Source organism: Syngnathus acus, chromosome 17, assembly GCF_901709675.1.
Source record: "Syngnathus acus chromosome 17, fSynAcu1.2, whole genome shotgun sequence".
Classification (NCBI taxonomy): domain Eukaryota; kingdom Metazoa; phylum Chordata; class Actinopteri; order Syngnathiformes; family Syngnathidae; genus Syngnathus; species Syngnathus acus.
Genome location: NC_051102.1, coordinates 11029236 through 11044708, shown reverse-complemented (window position 1 = coordinate 11044708; position 15473 = coordinate 11029236). Strand labels below are relative to the sequence as shown.

The 15473-nt window shown below is 43.4% G+C and overlaps 1 protein-coding gene across 1 annotated transcript; it reads right to left on the bottom strand.

The window, feature by feature from the left end:
- Positions 1-454: 454 nt before the first annotated feature.
- Positions 455-15169, bottom strand: ak5 (adenylate kinase 5). The gene is given in 17 exon segments (XM_037276818.1): positions 455-1557; positions 1703-1903; positions 1975-2112; positions 2906-3069; positions 4288-4332; positions 4687-4732; positions 5457-5527; positions 6458-6477; positions 7043-7134; positions 7893-7935; positions 7937-8082; positions 9416-9502; positions 9504-9530; positions 11534-11706; positions 12626-12793; positions 13933-14119; positions 14900-15169. Coding segments are annotated over 17 exon segments (1743 nt in total). The 5' UTR covers positions 14960-15169; the 3' UTR covers positions 455-1482.
- Between the last annotated feature and the right edge of the window lie 304 nt (positions 15170-15473).

Sequence of the window (15473 nt, the reverse complement as noted above, 5' to 3'; positions counted from 1 at the left end):
CTTAAATATCTGTGTATAACAAGTCTGTTCTTATGTTAAGAAAATAATAAAATAATGTACAAAAAATGCTAGAGGAGACGCGTGGAAATAAAAAGTTCGTGAAAATACTTTTGCTGTCCATGTTTCTTATTGACAGATGAGTCCAGCCAGTTGTTGAACCTCCTAAATAGTACTAAATGTTACTTAACAGAATAATCTGTCTGGAAAAAGGAGTGTTCAGTAATGTTTCTAAACATAGTTCATTGAATTTAAACTTGTTTTGGCACAATTTAATGAATTAATGGACATGAGTTGAATCCATTTTATGAAATTAAAATAATGCAATTGCTTTTAAATGTATTTAATTTGGCTCCGGAAAACTCTGAATTTTGTCCAGTTCTCGTTTGTACTTGATGTCATTTTTTTAATGTGTCATTACGCTTTAAATGGACAAAAACAGCATCGCACACAAGAAACCATTTCAGAAGAATATTTAATTTGACATGAGATGACGTTTGGGCAGAGCCTTCATCATTGCGCTTTTGACCAGCAGAGGGCACTGTCACATAGCAAAAAGTCCAATTCGTCAAATACACAACTTTATTGAAACGTAAGTAGCAGACTCAGATATTAAAGCGGAAGTCAACCCAATAAGACAAAACTTATTGCCTAACCTAATCTAAACTTGGCACAGTGTTTTTCAAACGTTGATCCACCAAGTATTTCTTCTAAAAAAAAAAAAAACGCTCAAAACGTTGGCATTTACTCACTAACCGAGTTGCCATTTTGGTCTCCAGTCGCAAGAATATGACGTAATCGGTCTCTAATTAGCAGCCAGGTGTAACTGCCCGCCCGGCCAGGTTTTTGGGTGCACTAACGAGAATGAGAAATGTTCAGGGAAAAGTTGTTTTTTCCAGATTCAAAATGCTTCGAAAATTCCACAAAGGCGGAATAAAACGGCAAAGCGTTTTCATTTGATTGAAGCTGGGCACTCTGTGGACAACAATGACTTCTAAGCACAGAGCTGAATGTCAAACAAACAAAGTGAGGCAATGTTCGGCGTTGAGGGACCTAAATAAGGTAGTAATGTCATTAAAGTTCTTTCTATCAGACTAATATTTATTTAATTACTGAATATTCAATAATGGATTGTGTATGTTTATTTAGACAAGCATTGATATTTAGTAAATATTATTTAGCACTGAATTACCGAATGGAGAACCAGTGCGTGCCCCGAGCGCACCATTGGTTTGCGGGTGAGACCAGAAGGAACGCGAAAAGCAATTAGTGACGTACAAATGTTTTTTTTTTTTTAATTATTATTTTTTTTGTCCACAAATGATCCTTTATATTTGACAGTGAATGCATGCTTTTTGTTTACCATACAAAACATAAGGATGGGCTGTGCGTGACGGAATCAGTATTTGTGTTGTGCAGCGGACTTTGTTAATCTGTACAATCAAACCAGGAGAACGGCAGGTATGTGTGTGTGCATACGTTAAATCAAATAGCGGGAAAGGTCTCCATCACCTGGCAGATTTGAGCGAACACTTGGTCAGGTGACTTCTCGGCATCAATCTGCAAAATAAAAAGTTACAAATGTGCTCAAACATTGATGCATGAGGTTTTTCTAAACATGTGACGAGGCAACTTGGAGTAAAAAATATGTGGTCATAAAAAAGGAAAAAATGAGATGTGTTTGCACTTTCCACGATGCACTGACCCTGTGCAGCAGCTTTTTTTCTTCGTAGTGTTCCACCACCGGCTCGGCGTCGGCCCAGAAGCTGTCATTCCTCCAGCACGAGGCACCGTCTTTGACCGTCGGCGACACCGTGGCCGAAGTGAAACTCCGGCGTCTCTGCAGACGACTGGTGAGAGTTTGGGTGGAGCAGCTGAGCAGGAGCACTGCGGTGGGCTCACCCATCTGACACATACATTTGTTAACTTTCCCTTTGTCCTCAAACCATAGAAGAAGACGGGTGATGCGGAACCACCCTTGGCCTCGTACACTTGAGCCTGTCTCAGGTCTACGGGGAAGCCGCATAGCACCACGCCCCTTGTCTGACGTCTAGTTGCTGCTGCTGCTGCTGCTGCTGCTCCGACAGCCTCGCACAGCACATCCATGGTAATGTCCTATATGACACACACGGAAGTATGTCAAGCAATCACGTTCTGGTTTGATAGGTAGACACCAAATACCAGGTTGGAGAAGAAGTTAATTGCCTGTCGCCACGGGCCCTCATTTCATTGGCGGTGGTTCCGACGACGCCGTGCAAATGAAGCTGTGAGTAGTACTCGGTCGGCGTCAGAGATATACTTAATAAGACAAATGTTTTGATCGCATTTTTGTCGATTCAATTTGCGCATGTGGCAACGCAAGATGGCCGCCGGTGGCGTCATTTCCGCTACTGCCATGATTTCAGCTTAAAAAAAAAAAAAAAATCAAACAACCTGCTCATTTTACATTGACTAACCAATCTTTGACATTTTTGTTTTCAATCTGGTAAATACTGTGGAGGTGATGAAACTCCTCGGGCTGTCATATTGGCTTCTCTGTGACATTTGACTTCAAAACTCGCTTGCCTTGCACACAGGCACGATTCGGCACCTTTGAACGTGAGACAGTGTGTTTGTGCATGTGTGCGTGTGTGTTCAGTCAAAAGTGGATCAAAAAGAGCTTACTGCTGTCATTTGACACATAAAAGTGCACAACCGCCAACCACCATGCTTCTTCGAATGAATTGACCTATCGATGCATTTAGCACCTGTGCCTTCAATGGGGATTTAATCAGCCCAAATCGTTTGACTCCGTTTTATGAATCGGCTTTTTGGTGCAAACTGTCACGGTAGACCAGCGTCCTCCCGGTTTGGTGTCCAGCAGTGAAACTGGTAACAATGGTGGCTAGCTAGGGTTGCGGTCACTGACCTCCGGCAGGGGCTCTCCTCTCTGCAGGATGTCCCGTAGGTGGCGCCCCCTGTCGCCTGGAGTCTGCATTTCGCTGCAAAGCAGGTCGGCCATTGACACGCGACGCAGGCCCAGTTTGTCCTCCATGCGCTCGCATTGTGCGCGCTTGCCTGAGCCCGCAGCGCCTACAGGCCCAAACGCACACATAGAAAATATAGTAGCAATCAATAGATTTATGTTATGTAATGAGGTATTTATGAATTATGGGTTAGGTTCAGCAATAGGTGGATTTTATGTCTTCTTGAGCAGTTAATGAAAAATATTGTATTATAATTTTACAGTGTGAAATCAACAATCCAAAATGAAATGCATTTAGTTTGTTAGTCATGAATGAGCAATTATGTCTTTATATAGTGCATTTCCTGACTGTGCTGGACATAATTAAAAGTAGACTTAAAAGCACAATCCAGCTCATGACTGATTATGAAATAACGAGGTCATTAGATTGTGCAGGTGCATCGAATGTATTGTGTGTGTGTGTGTGTGTGTGTATGCCAAATCATTTCCTTTGCACGTCTGCGTGTCAGGATGCAGTTATCGTATGATCATTATCACGATGCTGATGATGATGCGAGTTGTACTAGTGGTAGATAAACATGTCATTATGGCTACACGGTTTTCTACACCGTCCAATAAGCCATCCACAGGCAGATATTTTTTTTTCTTTCCCCGATTCCGTGTGGATTTGATGGGTTGCCATAACGACAACGGTGCTGGCAGAGAGGAGCAAAGTCACAGCTTAAACCTTCTTGCATTCTTCCTGTTAGTTGGTTTTTGACTTCCGAACTGCAACTTGGCCCACTCAGCTGAACAAAAAACATTTGGATGTGATAGTCAAATACTTCTCTTTTGTCTAGTTTGTTTAACTTTGTATGTATCTTTTTGAAGATTCACTATTGTTTTAATGCAACATTACTATGAGGACGTTTATTTTCGGGTGTTTATGTATTTATCTCAAAGTTCATTTTTCTTTTTCTTCCTTTGGGATTCATTTAAGATTTTAAATTCAAATTTCATTTGAATTTATGTCTAGTTATGATGATGTTTAGTTTTATTACACATTTTTAAAATTCAAATTCTATATTTTCTATTAGAAATATTTTGATTTTAACATATGACAACTATAATTTAGTTACCATTTTGATTTCTATTTCATTTTCATATCATGTATTTAGTTTGAATTATAATTGAATTAAATTTGATTAAACGTGGAGGCTAAAATGTATGAGGACTAATACAAACAGCCTTGACTCTCATTTTGGGTTGGAATTCAGGTCCGACGAATGAGCTTTGCTGTTCCATGTCGCGTGTGTGTGTGTGTGTGCATTTGTGTGTGCGCGTACCCATCAAAAAGATGACCTTAGGCTTTTTTGGCAGTGTGCAAAAACCTGTCCGAGAAAATGAGAGCAAGGTTCACTTTAGCATGGACACACACAGATACATGCGCACACTCAAGGGGTGTCGTGTCATGTTTCCAAAATGATGTACACGAGGTCCATCGAAAGTGTTTTCGATGTTTTCAAAAACATGGACATTTTGTCACTTGTGTTAGATGAAAAGATGATCCTTGGCTTTACAAAATACGCGCTAGGATAATTAGACCAAATTTAGCAAAGCGTACATGAATTCGTTTCATTGACTGTTCTGTTTAGAAAGTTATCAAATGAAAACTCTTCAAATTGTCGTGTTAGACAAACATCAACGTTTAGTGATTGAAGGTGGTGACGGCGGTGAATACTTACTTTCTTCACTTTCTTTGGCGTATCCGAGCTCTTCTTCCTCTTCATCCTAAATATATGCACACACAAAATTGGCTTGTTACTCTTTTCAATCCATGTCAGAATAGAGAGGAATAAAATGATTGTGGGTTTTTTTTTTTTTTTGCAGTATAATCACAATCCTATTTAAATCTATTTCGTGTGAAGAAGAGAATTTTTCAAATGATTTAAGCAGTTGTTTGTTTTCGGACTTAAGTACATTTCCTTTTTTTTCTTTTGACATCAGAAATGTTTGCTTGAAGAACATTTGGAGCTTTACAATTTTGAAATAAGTGATTCTCTGATTACTTGAGCTTTCAGTGTCATTTTGTTTTGCTTTTCTTCTGACTCTCAGACAAGCGCCTGCAAGATAAACATCGCCTCCGTGTTTCATCTCACCTCCTACTACCAATGAAGAAAAAATAGTGAGCAAATGTGTGAAAAGTGAGCGCAAAAACATTGCTGTGCTAATTTTCTCCCCCCCGGCCCCCCTCCTCCTAATGTTGATTCATTGTTTATTTAACAGATGCTCCAAGTTGTTTACGCTGCTTCTGACTGCACACTGGGAAAGCTACTGCGCAAATTCAAAGACCGAATCTGGCACGTAAGGTCAATTAGCGTTTCAAAAATGTCTTCACTCACTTTATTTGTGCATCGTTCACCCGAGACTACATTGTCTTTGATATTCATGTTCATTGATATGTAAGGTGCCAAATCGTCATTGGAAAAAAATCCAAATGGACTTTGCTTCTTACCTCATCAGTCTTTCCAGCAAAGTGGCCCATGTTGCATTCAGGCAGCATACTGAGATCCAGCTCACTTGGAACTGCGGGCGACAAAACATATAACTATGACTTGATTAAATTGGGATGCCTTGACAACTTCTCTTCCTCCGTCTGCAAGGACCTGCTGACATTCCCCATGGCGACGTCACTACATTCAAGCCGTCATTCCCTGCCCGCCGCTCGGATGACACATCGCCATCCCCCTCATCTTATTCGCCATCATCGGCACCCAGCTGCCATTCCAGAAGTAAGTGAAAATAATTGGAACACGTTTTCTGCTTATGCAAAGACTGATTGGGGATCATCTGAAACCAAATCATTATCCATCCGTCAGTATATTGAAATTGCTACCAAGTGACCATGCCATTTGAAAGAACTGGAAATGATATTTTTGTCAGCTTTAAATGTCACAAGAACTTTGGGGCAATTATCGTCCTACCGTCAAATGGTTGAATTTTTGCAAAGGCGCCTCATAACTGGAAGAATTTGATAAGAACGCGTAATGCTCTTGCGATAACAGGTGGAAAAAAACGGATAGCTTCTGTCATCTGACCAGATGCTTGTTGGATGGGCTCCACTGCAATTTCCAATGAAATGACGTTCCGATTTTTGAGACAAAACTCAACTCGTTGTCCTTACACGACCTTATCGACAAAAGAACGGACAAAACTGCGTGAGCGTGATGCTAGCAATAAACGGAGAGACATGTTTATTTGTAGCTGATGTATCCATTTAAGGCGTTCATTTTTTTGTCCATCCCAAATTGCTGCACGGGCAGATGCGGCATCCATCAATGAGAATGCGATGGTTGGTAAGGCACCTTACGCAAGCAATGCCGCCGTCTGACCTAAATGATTGTGCGCTTCTCACAAAGCTTAGCTAGTGCTGCAATGCCGGTTGCCATGACAACAAGTGCCGTAACCAGGGAGCGGGTGGGAGATTTTTTTTTTTTTTTTTTACTCTTATCTCACCTTGGTTCCTGATAAACTCACTACAGATGTAACAAGAGAGAATATAGTACTTTATCCATCTTCAAGGCAAATTCACATCTTCCGATGAACAACACAAAGGCACACTTGCGTGAAGTTACGATTGAAGATGTGAAACGTTTCAAACGCATCGTCTCCAAACTAATAAAGCCATCATTTTAGTGCAGGTCCAGAATAGGGAAGTCCTGCTGAGAAGTGCGCAAAGTTGAACACGTGATGTGATCTTTGAGCGTTGTCCCTCCCTGGCAGAATGGATTCAAAAACGCTGCGTGCTATGGGGGAAGGAGGGGACGAATAATTTCCTCGTCTGTTAGCGAGCCAACAAAGTGACTTCAGCCTGTCACTGAAAGCTGCTCCTCTCCCTGGAGAACTGACGGTGTTGGCGCGCTCAATGAATGGACACAACTCATTCGAAATGTAGCGCCAGAATCCACACTGGACCACCGGGAGCCGACATCAAAACGCGCAGACGTTGGAACAACGAGGCAAACGTTACTAAGCCCCGGCCGGCCGTGGGCCAGTCGTGCTGCATGGAGTTGTTCAGCTGAAAATAGCATCTGAGACTACCTGCGGCGGACCCCTCTGACGGGAAAGAGCTTGTTATCTAAAGTTGCGCTGATGTCACAGAACACCTCCTCTTCATCACGAGCCGCGTCCAGCTGAGAGGAGAGAATTTCGTTTAGTCAAAATGTTGCGGATGTTCCACGGAGCCGCTGAAAGCTGTGACATTTTCACGTCACCCTAGCTCCCAATCATGGGTGGAACATTTAGTGTGTCAGTAATTGAAGAATTTCCAAACTCATCTTAAAAATACATTGGTTGTGTATTTTTACTCTTGGCAGAGTATGTCTCCAGGGATCCAATGTATGTATAACAATACAAATAGAAAAAGTGGTTTTCCGCTCGTCCCTTATTGTTAATAGGCAGATCGATAAGAAGCGAGGTGGCCGACGGTCACCTGCCGAAGCTGGCCTGTTTAATGAAGCTCCCGCGAGGGATGCAATTAACAGGACCCGACTAATGATCTGCCCATTAGTCGTTACCGTTTGTGTGCACTTTGCACTATTCATGAGGACGTTTCCTAGAACCCCAAGCTAATGTTAGACAATACAATCATTTCAAACAAATAGGACAAACATTTTCAGTGTTTTACAATACAGAGTCGAGTTATCTTGCAAAGGATGTCTTTAGTATATTATAGATACAGTAATGAATGAATTTGTTTCGTGACAGCGCTCATAACTAAAAAGACATTTCTCAAATCATCTTTTCCCACTGAAATGAATGCCATTCATCAGTTGCAGCCAAAAGCCACCAAGACTGTACAAATTCTTTGGATTGCGTTAACCTAAACTCGATCTGAAATGTAGCATAGTCATAACGGATCGAATCTTGTGTTCCGTATGGCGTGCGTTACCGTGACGATGAGGCCCCGCTCCTGGAAGTACTTGACCAAGGGATGGTGTTTTGCTTAAGTTGGTCAAACGCCGGTCGATGGCTTTCGGGTTGTCGTCGGGGCGACCCTGTGCTCGGCCCCGCCGCTGCAGGCGCTCCTTCAAGCGGTGGGTGGTGCACGCCAGGAACACCACCACGTCGGGAGTGCAGATCTGCCAGCAGAGAGGGAACGTCGATGACAATCTTGACATTTGCGCTCTATTAATATTCCATCCAAAATAGAAGTTTTGCTTTTGTTTCCAGACGCCAATTTGCATGACATCAAGCACATGCTTGCACAAAAGGAGGTCGAGTTCCAGGAGTGTTCAGCGCCTCTCAAGTGAGAAATTCAACAACCACGTAAATTGTCTTGTCATCTGCCCTGTTTCTGATTTCGACGTAATACTCTCCAACAGTGACTTTGGCCACCCATGACCAGACAGTGAGACTGGGTGACGATTTTCAAGCAGGCGGTCAAACTAAGTAAATGGAAGGAAGCACCATCGTGTCAAAGGCAAAGATGGTAAGCAGAGCTGCAGTGTTACCGCAGACTAGCTATAAAATAAAAAAAAAAAAGTCAGTTTCTATTAATGACAACAGGTAGATTAGATTACGTACACAAATGATTGGACTTGCAGCAGTTTCTATTGATGCTGCGTTGGTCACTATACGTCGCTGGTCACGGGGGGGGGGGGCGAAAGGGCTGCAGATCAGGTAAGAAACAAACGAAGGGTATTTGTATGTGGATGGTGAGCTGATTGATGCGGGCGACGGAGCGGCACGCTTGGGTAAATGTCGAAAATGTAACGTCAATTGTCACAAAGCCTCCGATGTCACACAAAGAACGTCTCCTACAACTGTTTATTTCAGCTGGAGACTCCAAAAAAGAGAAAGGGCAATCTCAGAACTCATGTTGCAGACCTGAATGATCTGCTCGCGCCATCCCTTCCTGTTGTTTCCCTCTGGTCCTCAGCGTGGTGGCTCGTGAGCATTGGGGTTGATTTTGGACGAGCGTCTGGTCCTGGTCTGGTCGTCAGCCATCGCAACCGCAACTACTAACTAACCACAGCAATTTAACTACGGTCCTGTTTGTAATTACGACGATGCCGTAGGAATATAAATGATGAAACGTGGCAATGTCCCAGTGCTGTTGTGTCTGCTGAATAGAGCTGGACTGCGAGTCGCTGACTCTCATGAGGTGCCGTTAAACGTTAGAGCCTTCAAATGCAACAAGCTCCGCTTCTCACTTGCTGCCGTAATTGTTCGATGCCCAAGCACACCTTCTGACAGCGGTTCAAAAGAATGTGTCGTTATGTTCGCTTAGCCTGTAAGTTTAGTTGCTGGGTAATTGAGGCTTCATATTGTATTTGTCAATTAACAACAGCCTATATGTTTTGAGGCTGTCACATGCCGCCATATATATGAGCGGCTATTGCCAATAAATTGTGTACCCTGAGAAAAAAAACATATGGTATCCCACGATATTCCAAGGCGTTTGACACTCACCTGGTCCTCAAAGGACAAGGCCTGCCCGACGTCTCATCGAAAGCCATCGATGACTATGCCGTTGGCGTCTGGGATTTTCATGATCTTCTTGCTTGATCTCGGTGATCGTGGTCTCCTGCAAAACACAGATGCTGCGCTCTTGTTTTATCCATCCACCATTTGCATTAGCTAGCGTAAATGCTACAAGACCTTGTCAGCGCCGGCTGGGATGGGATGGGATGCATCCCTCGACAGTTAAATGAATAGTTTGAATAGCGATCATGCGCCATGTCATCATCCAAATATAGTATGTATGTTTGTTTAGCTTTTTCTTTGGATATATAATGATTACAAAGGAGGAATAATCGCAATAAGAGAAGAAAAAAGGAAGACAAGTCTTTGGCTTGAATCATGTGATTCGAATGAGTCATCAAGTCTCCTTTAGTTAACCTTTTCTGGCTGAGTTGAAAGCGCATCAAATATTAATCATGACGAGCCTGGACCTAAGAGAAGCGATGACAGCGGCACACTGCCGGCCAATTTCTTTCTTTCTTTCTTTCTTTCTTTCTTTCTTTCTCTCTCTCTCTATCTATCCCACGCTGTATTCGAGTGGTGCAACATGATGGCGGTCGGTCGAGCTCACTCGAGGCCACTGAGTGCCAGCATCCTTTAGCGTCACTTACTTCTTCCTGACTGCAGGAGGAGGTCAACAAAAGCAGATACACGAGCGCTTCGCTGCTCTAAAAATAACACAGTAGCAACACACACACACACACACACACACACAACGCAGGCGGGCGCTTTCTCATCAAGATTCCATGGCCGCTTTCCAAGCCTTGAAGTGGTTCACCAGACTCCATAGCATGCACCTAACCTTTTGGATGCCAATCACATTGGACCAAATAACTTGACCCCATTGCAAGCCATGCAAACAGTATTTAACTGTGCATCGTGTCATGTAAGAGAAAAATGTTAAATCAACATTTTGATGGGGTTTATGAGAATTGGAAGAGAAAAAAAAGGATGTTTTATCCCGCCGTGGCTAAAAACAGACTAATAGTTGACGTTTGTGGAGCAGTACTTTACTGTGAGAGGAAACCAATTTGGTATGTCATGAAATGAGTCATCCGTTTCCATTATTTGATGCTTGTTTATCGATACTGTCGCATGCGTGAGTTCAACCCATAAATCACAAGATTGCTGCTATTTTGACCCGCCTCCAGTTAAAACACATCCATATTTGATGCTCGTGTATCGATACTTTGCTGGAGATGATGCATAACAATATGGATGATGTTGTCCTATGATCAATATTTAGCAATTGTGTATCAATACTAGCAATAGATCATCGTGTGGATATTTTGTCCAAACCCAGGTTAAAAGGGGTCATTTGGTGATGCATGTGGTGGATCAATAATGTACTGGCAGAGAAAACAAGATACTGATAGTTTGGTTGAATCCATTGACGTTTGATGCTTGTGTCTTGATGGAGAAAACAAATTGATTTTCTGCCCACTTTTAAAATCTTCATGTGTTTAAGCAATGTCCCATAGCCACGAATGACTTGATCGCATGGAACGAGCTGCCAGCATGACCCACTTTGCTGTTTGTTTGACTGCTTCACGACAGGCCATCTGGCGAACGGCCGGACGGAGATGATGGGAAAGAAGGGAAGGATTCAAAGAGAACGATTTTGCGAGGGCGCTCGGCACCGCCAGTCGCGACGTGGGCGGTAGCGCCGAGTGTTTTTTGGCTTCGCACTTTGCCGCATCACCGACCGCTTCATCTGTGTGGACAGCAGCAGCTGCCTCCCCGAACCGACCCAGATCATTTCAATCGCTAGACCTCGGGGTCATCATAAAAAGTGTACTGTGCAAAAGTCTAGGGAAGGCAAGCTTAATCGTGTTTCATTTGACTCAAATAGAGTCTATCTTAAGAGGTGCTCCTTAACTAACTAACTAACTAACGATTGAATGGCAACGACGACATTCAAAAGCACGCAAACCAACTCAGGTTGGCCAGTCTGACTTATTTCCTCGGCACTAATGAGATGCGTCCGGCTTCCCGTGTGACTCAAACACCGCTAATGAACGGCTACTTGTGTGCGTTGGTGTTGTTCCTGTGTCTTTCTGGGACTACCTGCGGTGCCAGCTCGCCGTTGGTGATGATCTTAGCGATCAGGCTCCACTTCCTGTTGCTAGTGGCGTTGTGGATCATCTTCTTGCGCAGCAGCTCCCCCACCGACACGTACTGAAAGCCGTAACGCTCGGCGATCTTCAGGCACTGTGTTCCCTTGCCGCTTCCGGGACCTCCTAGGGTGGTAGACCAGAAAATGCAAGGACAAATGTGTCATCAGCCCAAACCAGCATTGGAGCTTTTCTTTTGTGTTATTCATGCGATACCAGGCTTTGAATTGAACATGAAAGTGAAGATAACAAGGTAGTCTTGCTGGGGAGAGAGCAACAGAGACAGAAAGAAAGTGTGAAAACATTGTGCGCGTGGGTGGCTGCCTGGCTGGCTGGCTTGCTGTATTGCAGTGAGACATTATGGCATTACGTGAAGCCTGTTGCGGGTACGAGGCCGCTGCTAATTCGCCGACTGTGTGTTTGGGGGCTGATTAAGCAGGTATAGGTGTGAAGTTTCACATTTTCAAAAGCGTCTTCTTTCTCGCTCGCTTCATTTTGACGGCAGGAGGAACTTCAAAATGATGGACGCCTCAAAAGTCATCCAGCTGACTTATATTCCAGTTCATGTTGTATTTATTTAATAGTGGTGTGGCTGCTCTATGACAAGGTGGGAAACAGGTCATGATAGGAACGATGATGTTAATGATGTTAAACTCACCTTAAGCATATGGCACCGCCCCTTCGCTTACAGACAAAGCAACGTGGCACGATACATGCCACAAGAAGGCTTCCACGCAAAGTAAACAAACGTTCATTGAGATTCATTTGGATGACTGGAAGAGTAATAAGAAGCAGCTCTTGCTAGAAAGAAAACATCAGCTTTCCTGATGCTGACAAACGAGAATTGGCAGCAATTTGTTTTCCATTTCTTTATCTAGGTATTATTATGGATATTTGATGCCACTTTTTCTGATCGTAATGTTTTGTTCTTTGACTTGACTACGTTATGTTTACTTCACCACGCGAATACGTGGAAATGAAAATCACCGATAGAAAAAGATACTACATCTACCACGTCAGCTGAGCGCGTTTCTTGTTCACCTACCGATGACAAGGATAACTTTGGGCCGTGGTCTGGACGGATCAAACACTTCGTACTCCTCGATGAGCTCGGCCGTCTCCGACAAGTCCGAGTCGCTCTCGATGGAGAACTGGCTGATGGGAGGAAGGCGCTCGTAACGTCTGTAGGGGAAATTGGGACTGTCGGGCATCGCTGTCACGCACGCACGCACGCACACACAGACACACACACACACCTTAGCATGAGTGTCTGTGGGGAAAGATCTTCTTCGTGCACGACTCAGCTGTCCATCACGCTTCATATACTGTGGCCTCTGGTGTCGAGCTCACCCAAAAAAAAACACATGACTGCCCTAATGAGCACATCTGTGATGACAGTTTTATGGTGATGAGCAAATTAAAAGAGCAAAGATCTGATTCTGAGGGCAGTCAGTGACAAGCATCTTCTAGTTATTATTGATCATTAATTCCAAGCACAGTACTCACACAAACCTGTCAGAAACACATATTTGCCTTCTTCCGTCCGGGTAGTTGCGTCAAAGAAGGGCATGTGTGTGTGTGTCATAAAAACAAACAGGATTACCGTCACCATGTTTTGCATTGGAGCAATAGCTAGAAAAAGCAGACTAAGGGGGTGTCATTTTTTGGTTAATAATGAAACCAGTTGACGTATTGTCCACCAAGATGAAATCCAGCACCAAATGCTCATCATATACGTATAATAATTGGCGGACTCACTCCACCGTCATGACTGAGTGCCTGTTGAGATTTACAGCCTGTGGCACTTTCTGGGGGGGATTATATCACAGCACAGATGGGTCCAGACTGGAAGTCAATAAAAGTGGCTTTTGCTCTCTAATCTCAGCAAATCTTGAACTCCACACAGCAAATAGCATCAACACCACAGATCATGCTCTCTTCATTTTGAGAAGGAAATATGGGCTTGTAAATGTTTTCTTCCTTTTGTCTGGGAATGGCATTCACAATGATATCGTTTTTGTTCTTATTCTTATGATCACTCGGGGGGCAACGTGCTTCAAATGTCTTCATTCTTTTCACTTAATACTGATAATATTGGGTTGATCATTTCAGTTTTTCTAAATAATTGGTCTTATTTTGTGTCGTGATTCATTAAGTGAATGTTGGGAGACCATGCCACTTCTTAGTAAAGGTGCCAAAAGTGAAATACAACTGAATTGGAATTTTCTTTCGCATACCACTCGAGGTAATAGTCATGTCATAGTAACTACACTTTGAGAATGACTCATCGAGTTCGACCGTATTTCTTTGTCATTTTAGTCACAAGATTTCACGACGGCCCGGTTCCCTCACCGTTTCTGAGGAGTGAGCGGCGCGACTGGCCACCGTTGAGGGGGGGCAGCGGCTTCTTCTCCTGGCCCACGAACGTGTCCCACCGCACCTTTTCTGGGCCGCCCAACTCCCGGACTTTTTTCAGGCAGCCCTCCAGGTAATCCACTGGGTCATCGGGACGGTAGTACATCAGACCCGTCAGCAGGCTCTAAAGGTAAATATGGAGAGTCAGGCTCTGGAGGTGTGATCAACTTCCTCCAACTCAACAAAACATTGATTTTGTGGCGCGCTTCAATAACAGTTGGCAGTAAATGCCCGTGATCGCTTGCTTGTAGTAGACGATTGCTCATAAGTGAGGCCTCGTTAAGAGCATCCAGGAGTTTGAATGGATTTCATGATCATGATCGGGATATACAGTAGCATAAGGAAACAAGAATGAAGGAGTAACACTGAAAAGAAAACGCTACACCTGTGGAAAAGAATGACAAAAAGGATATTTTTTTACAAACAAATGTGAAAAGAAAACGCTACACCTGTGGAAAAGAATGACAAAAAAGGATATTTTTTTTACAAAGAAAATGCAAGACCTTTGAATTTTCTAAGACTTGATCAGTTTTACAAGCAGTGAAAATAGTGGTCAAAGTATTGGTATTACTATAGAACATTACGTTCAATTAACAACACTGCCATGTCGGTTGGCACAAACAAATGAATCCATCCGTAAATTCATAAATTGCCATGAAATAATAAAGTAAAACGATTAGTAGTGAATGAGAGCAGGGAGCATACTTTTTTAAGAGGAACATTGTGTCCAACATATATCTTACACTTACTGGGATTGTCACTTAAAACAATTATATGGAAGGATGCAGGAAGACGTCTAGACGGCGCGTTCCACTTGAAGCATTCCCTAAATAATCTCTCGTCTTTATCCATTTTTGGAAATGCAAGATATTACTGAGAAACGGGAACGTCATGTATTGCTCACCTCAAATAGTTGAGGTATCTCCCGCCGTGCCAGATACTCTTTGGCATCGTTGGTGTTCATCTCCTCCGAGATTCTGCAACTTGTTTGCCTTCCAACGTCTCGTTTTTTCTTGAGTTTGTTTTCTTGCTCCTCGGCGACTCTCGAAAAGTCACAGCGCCTCAAGCTCAGCGCTCATCGTGGCCGGCCGTGTGCGTGCGTGCGTGCGTGCGCTCGCTCGCTCTCCTCCCGGATTCCTGCAGGCGAAACCACAGCGACACGACATCCTCCTCCTCCTCCTCCTCGCTCTCTCCTGCCTGCCCCTGTCTCCATCCTTTCTCTCCGCCTCCTCCCTCATCTTCCTTGCTGATTCAAATGCGGGCCTGAGTCTTCCCCTGACGCTCACCAATATATTCAATGTACAAATATTGCACGTGACTTTTTTCCAAATGGGAAAACAAACTAAATGTAATATCAAGTACTCTCACAAAGTGATTTCCATTCTCACGTTCTACAATATCGACTGAATGATAAGATAAGATAATCCTTTATTATTCCCTCAATGGGGAAACTCCTATGTTATGCGTGTGATCTTAAA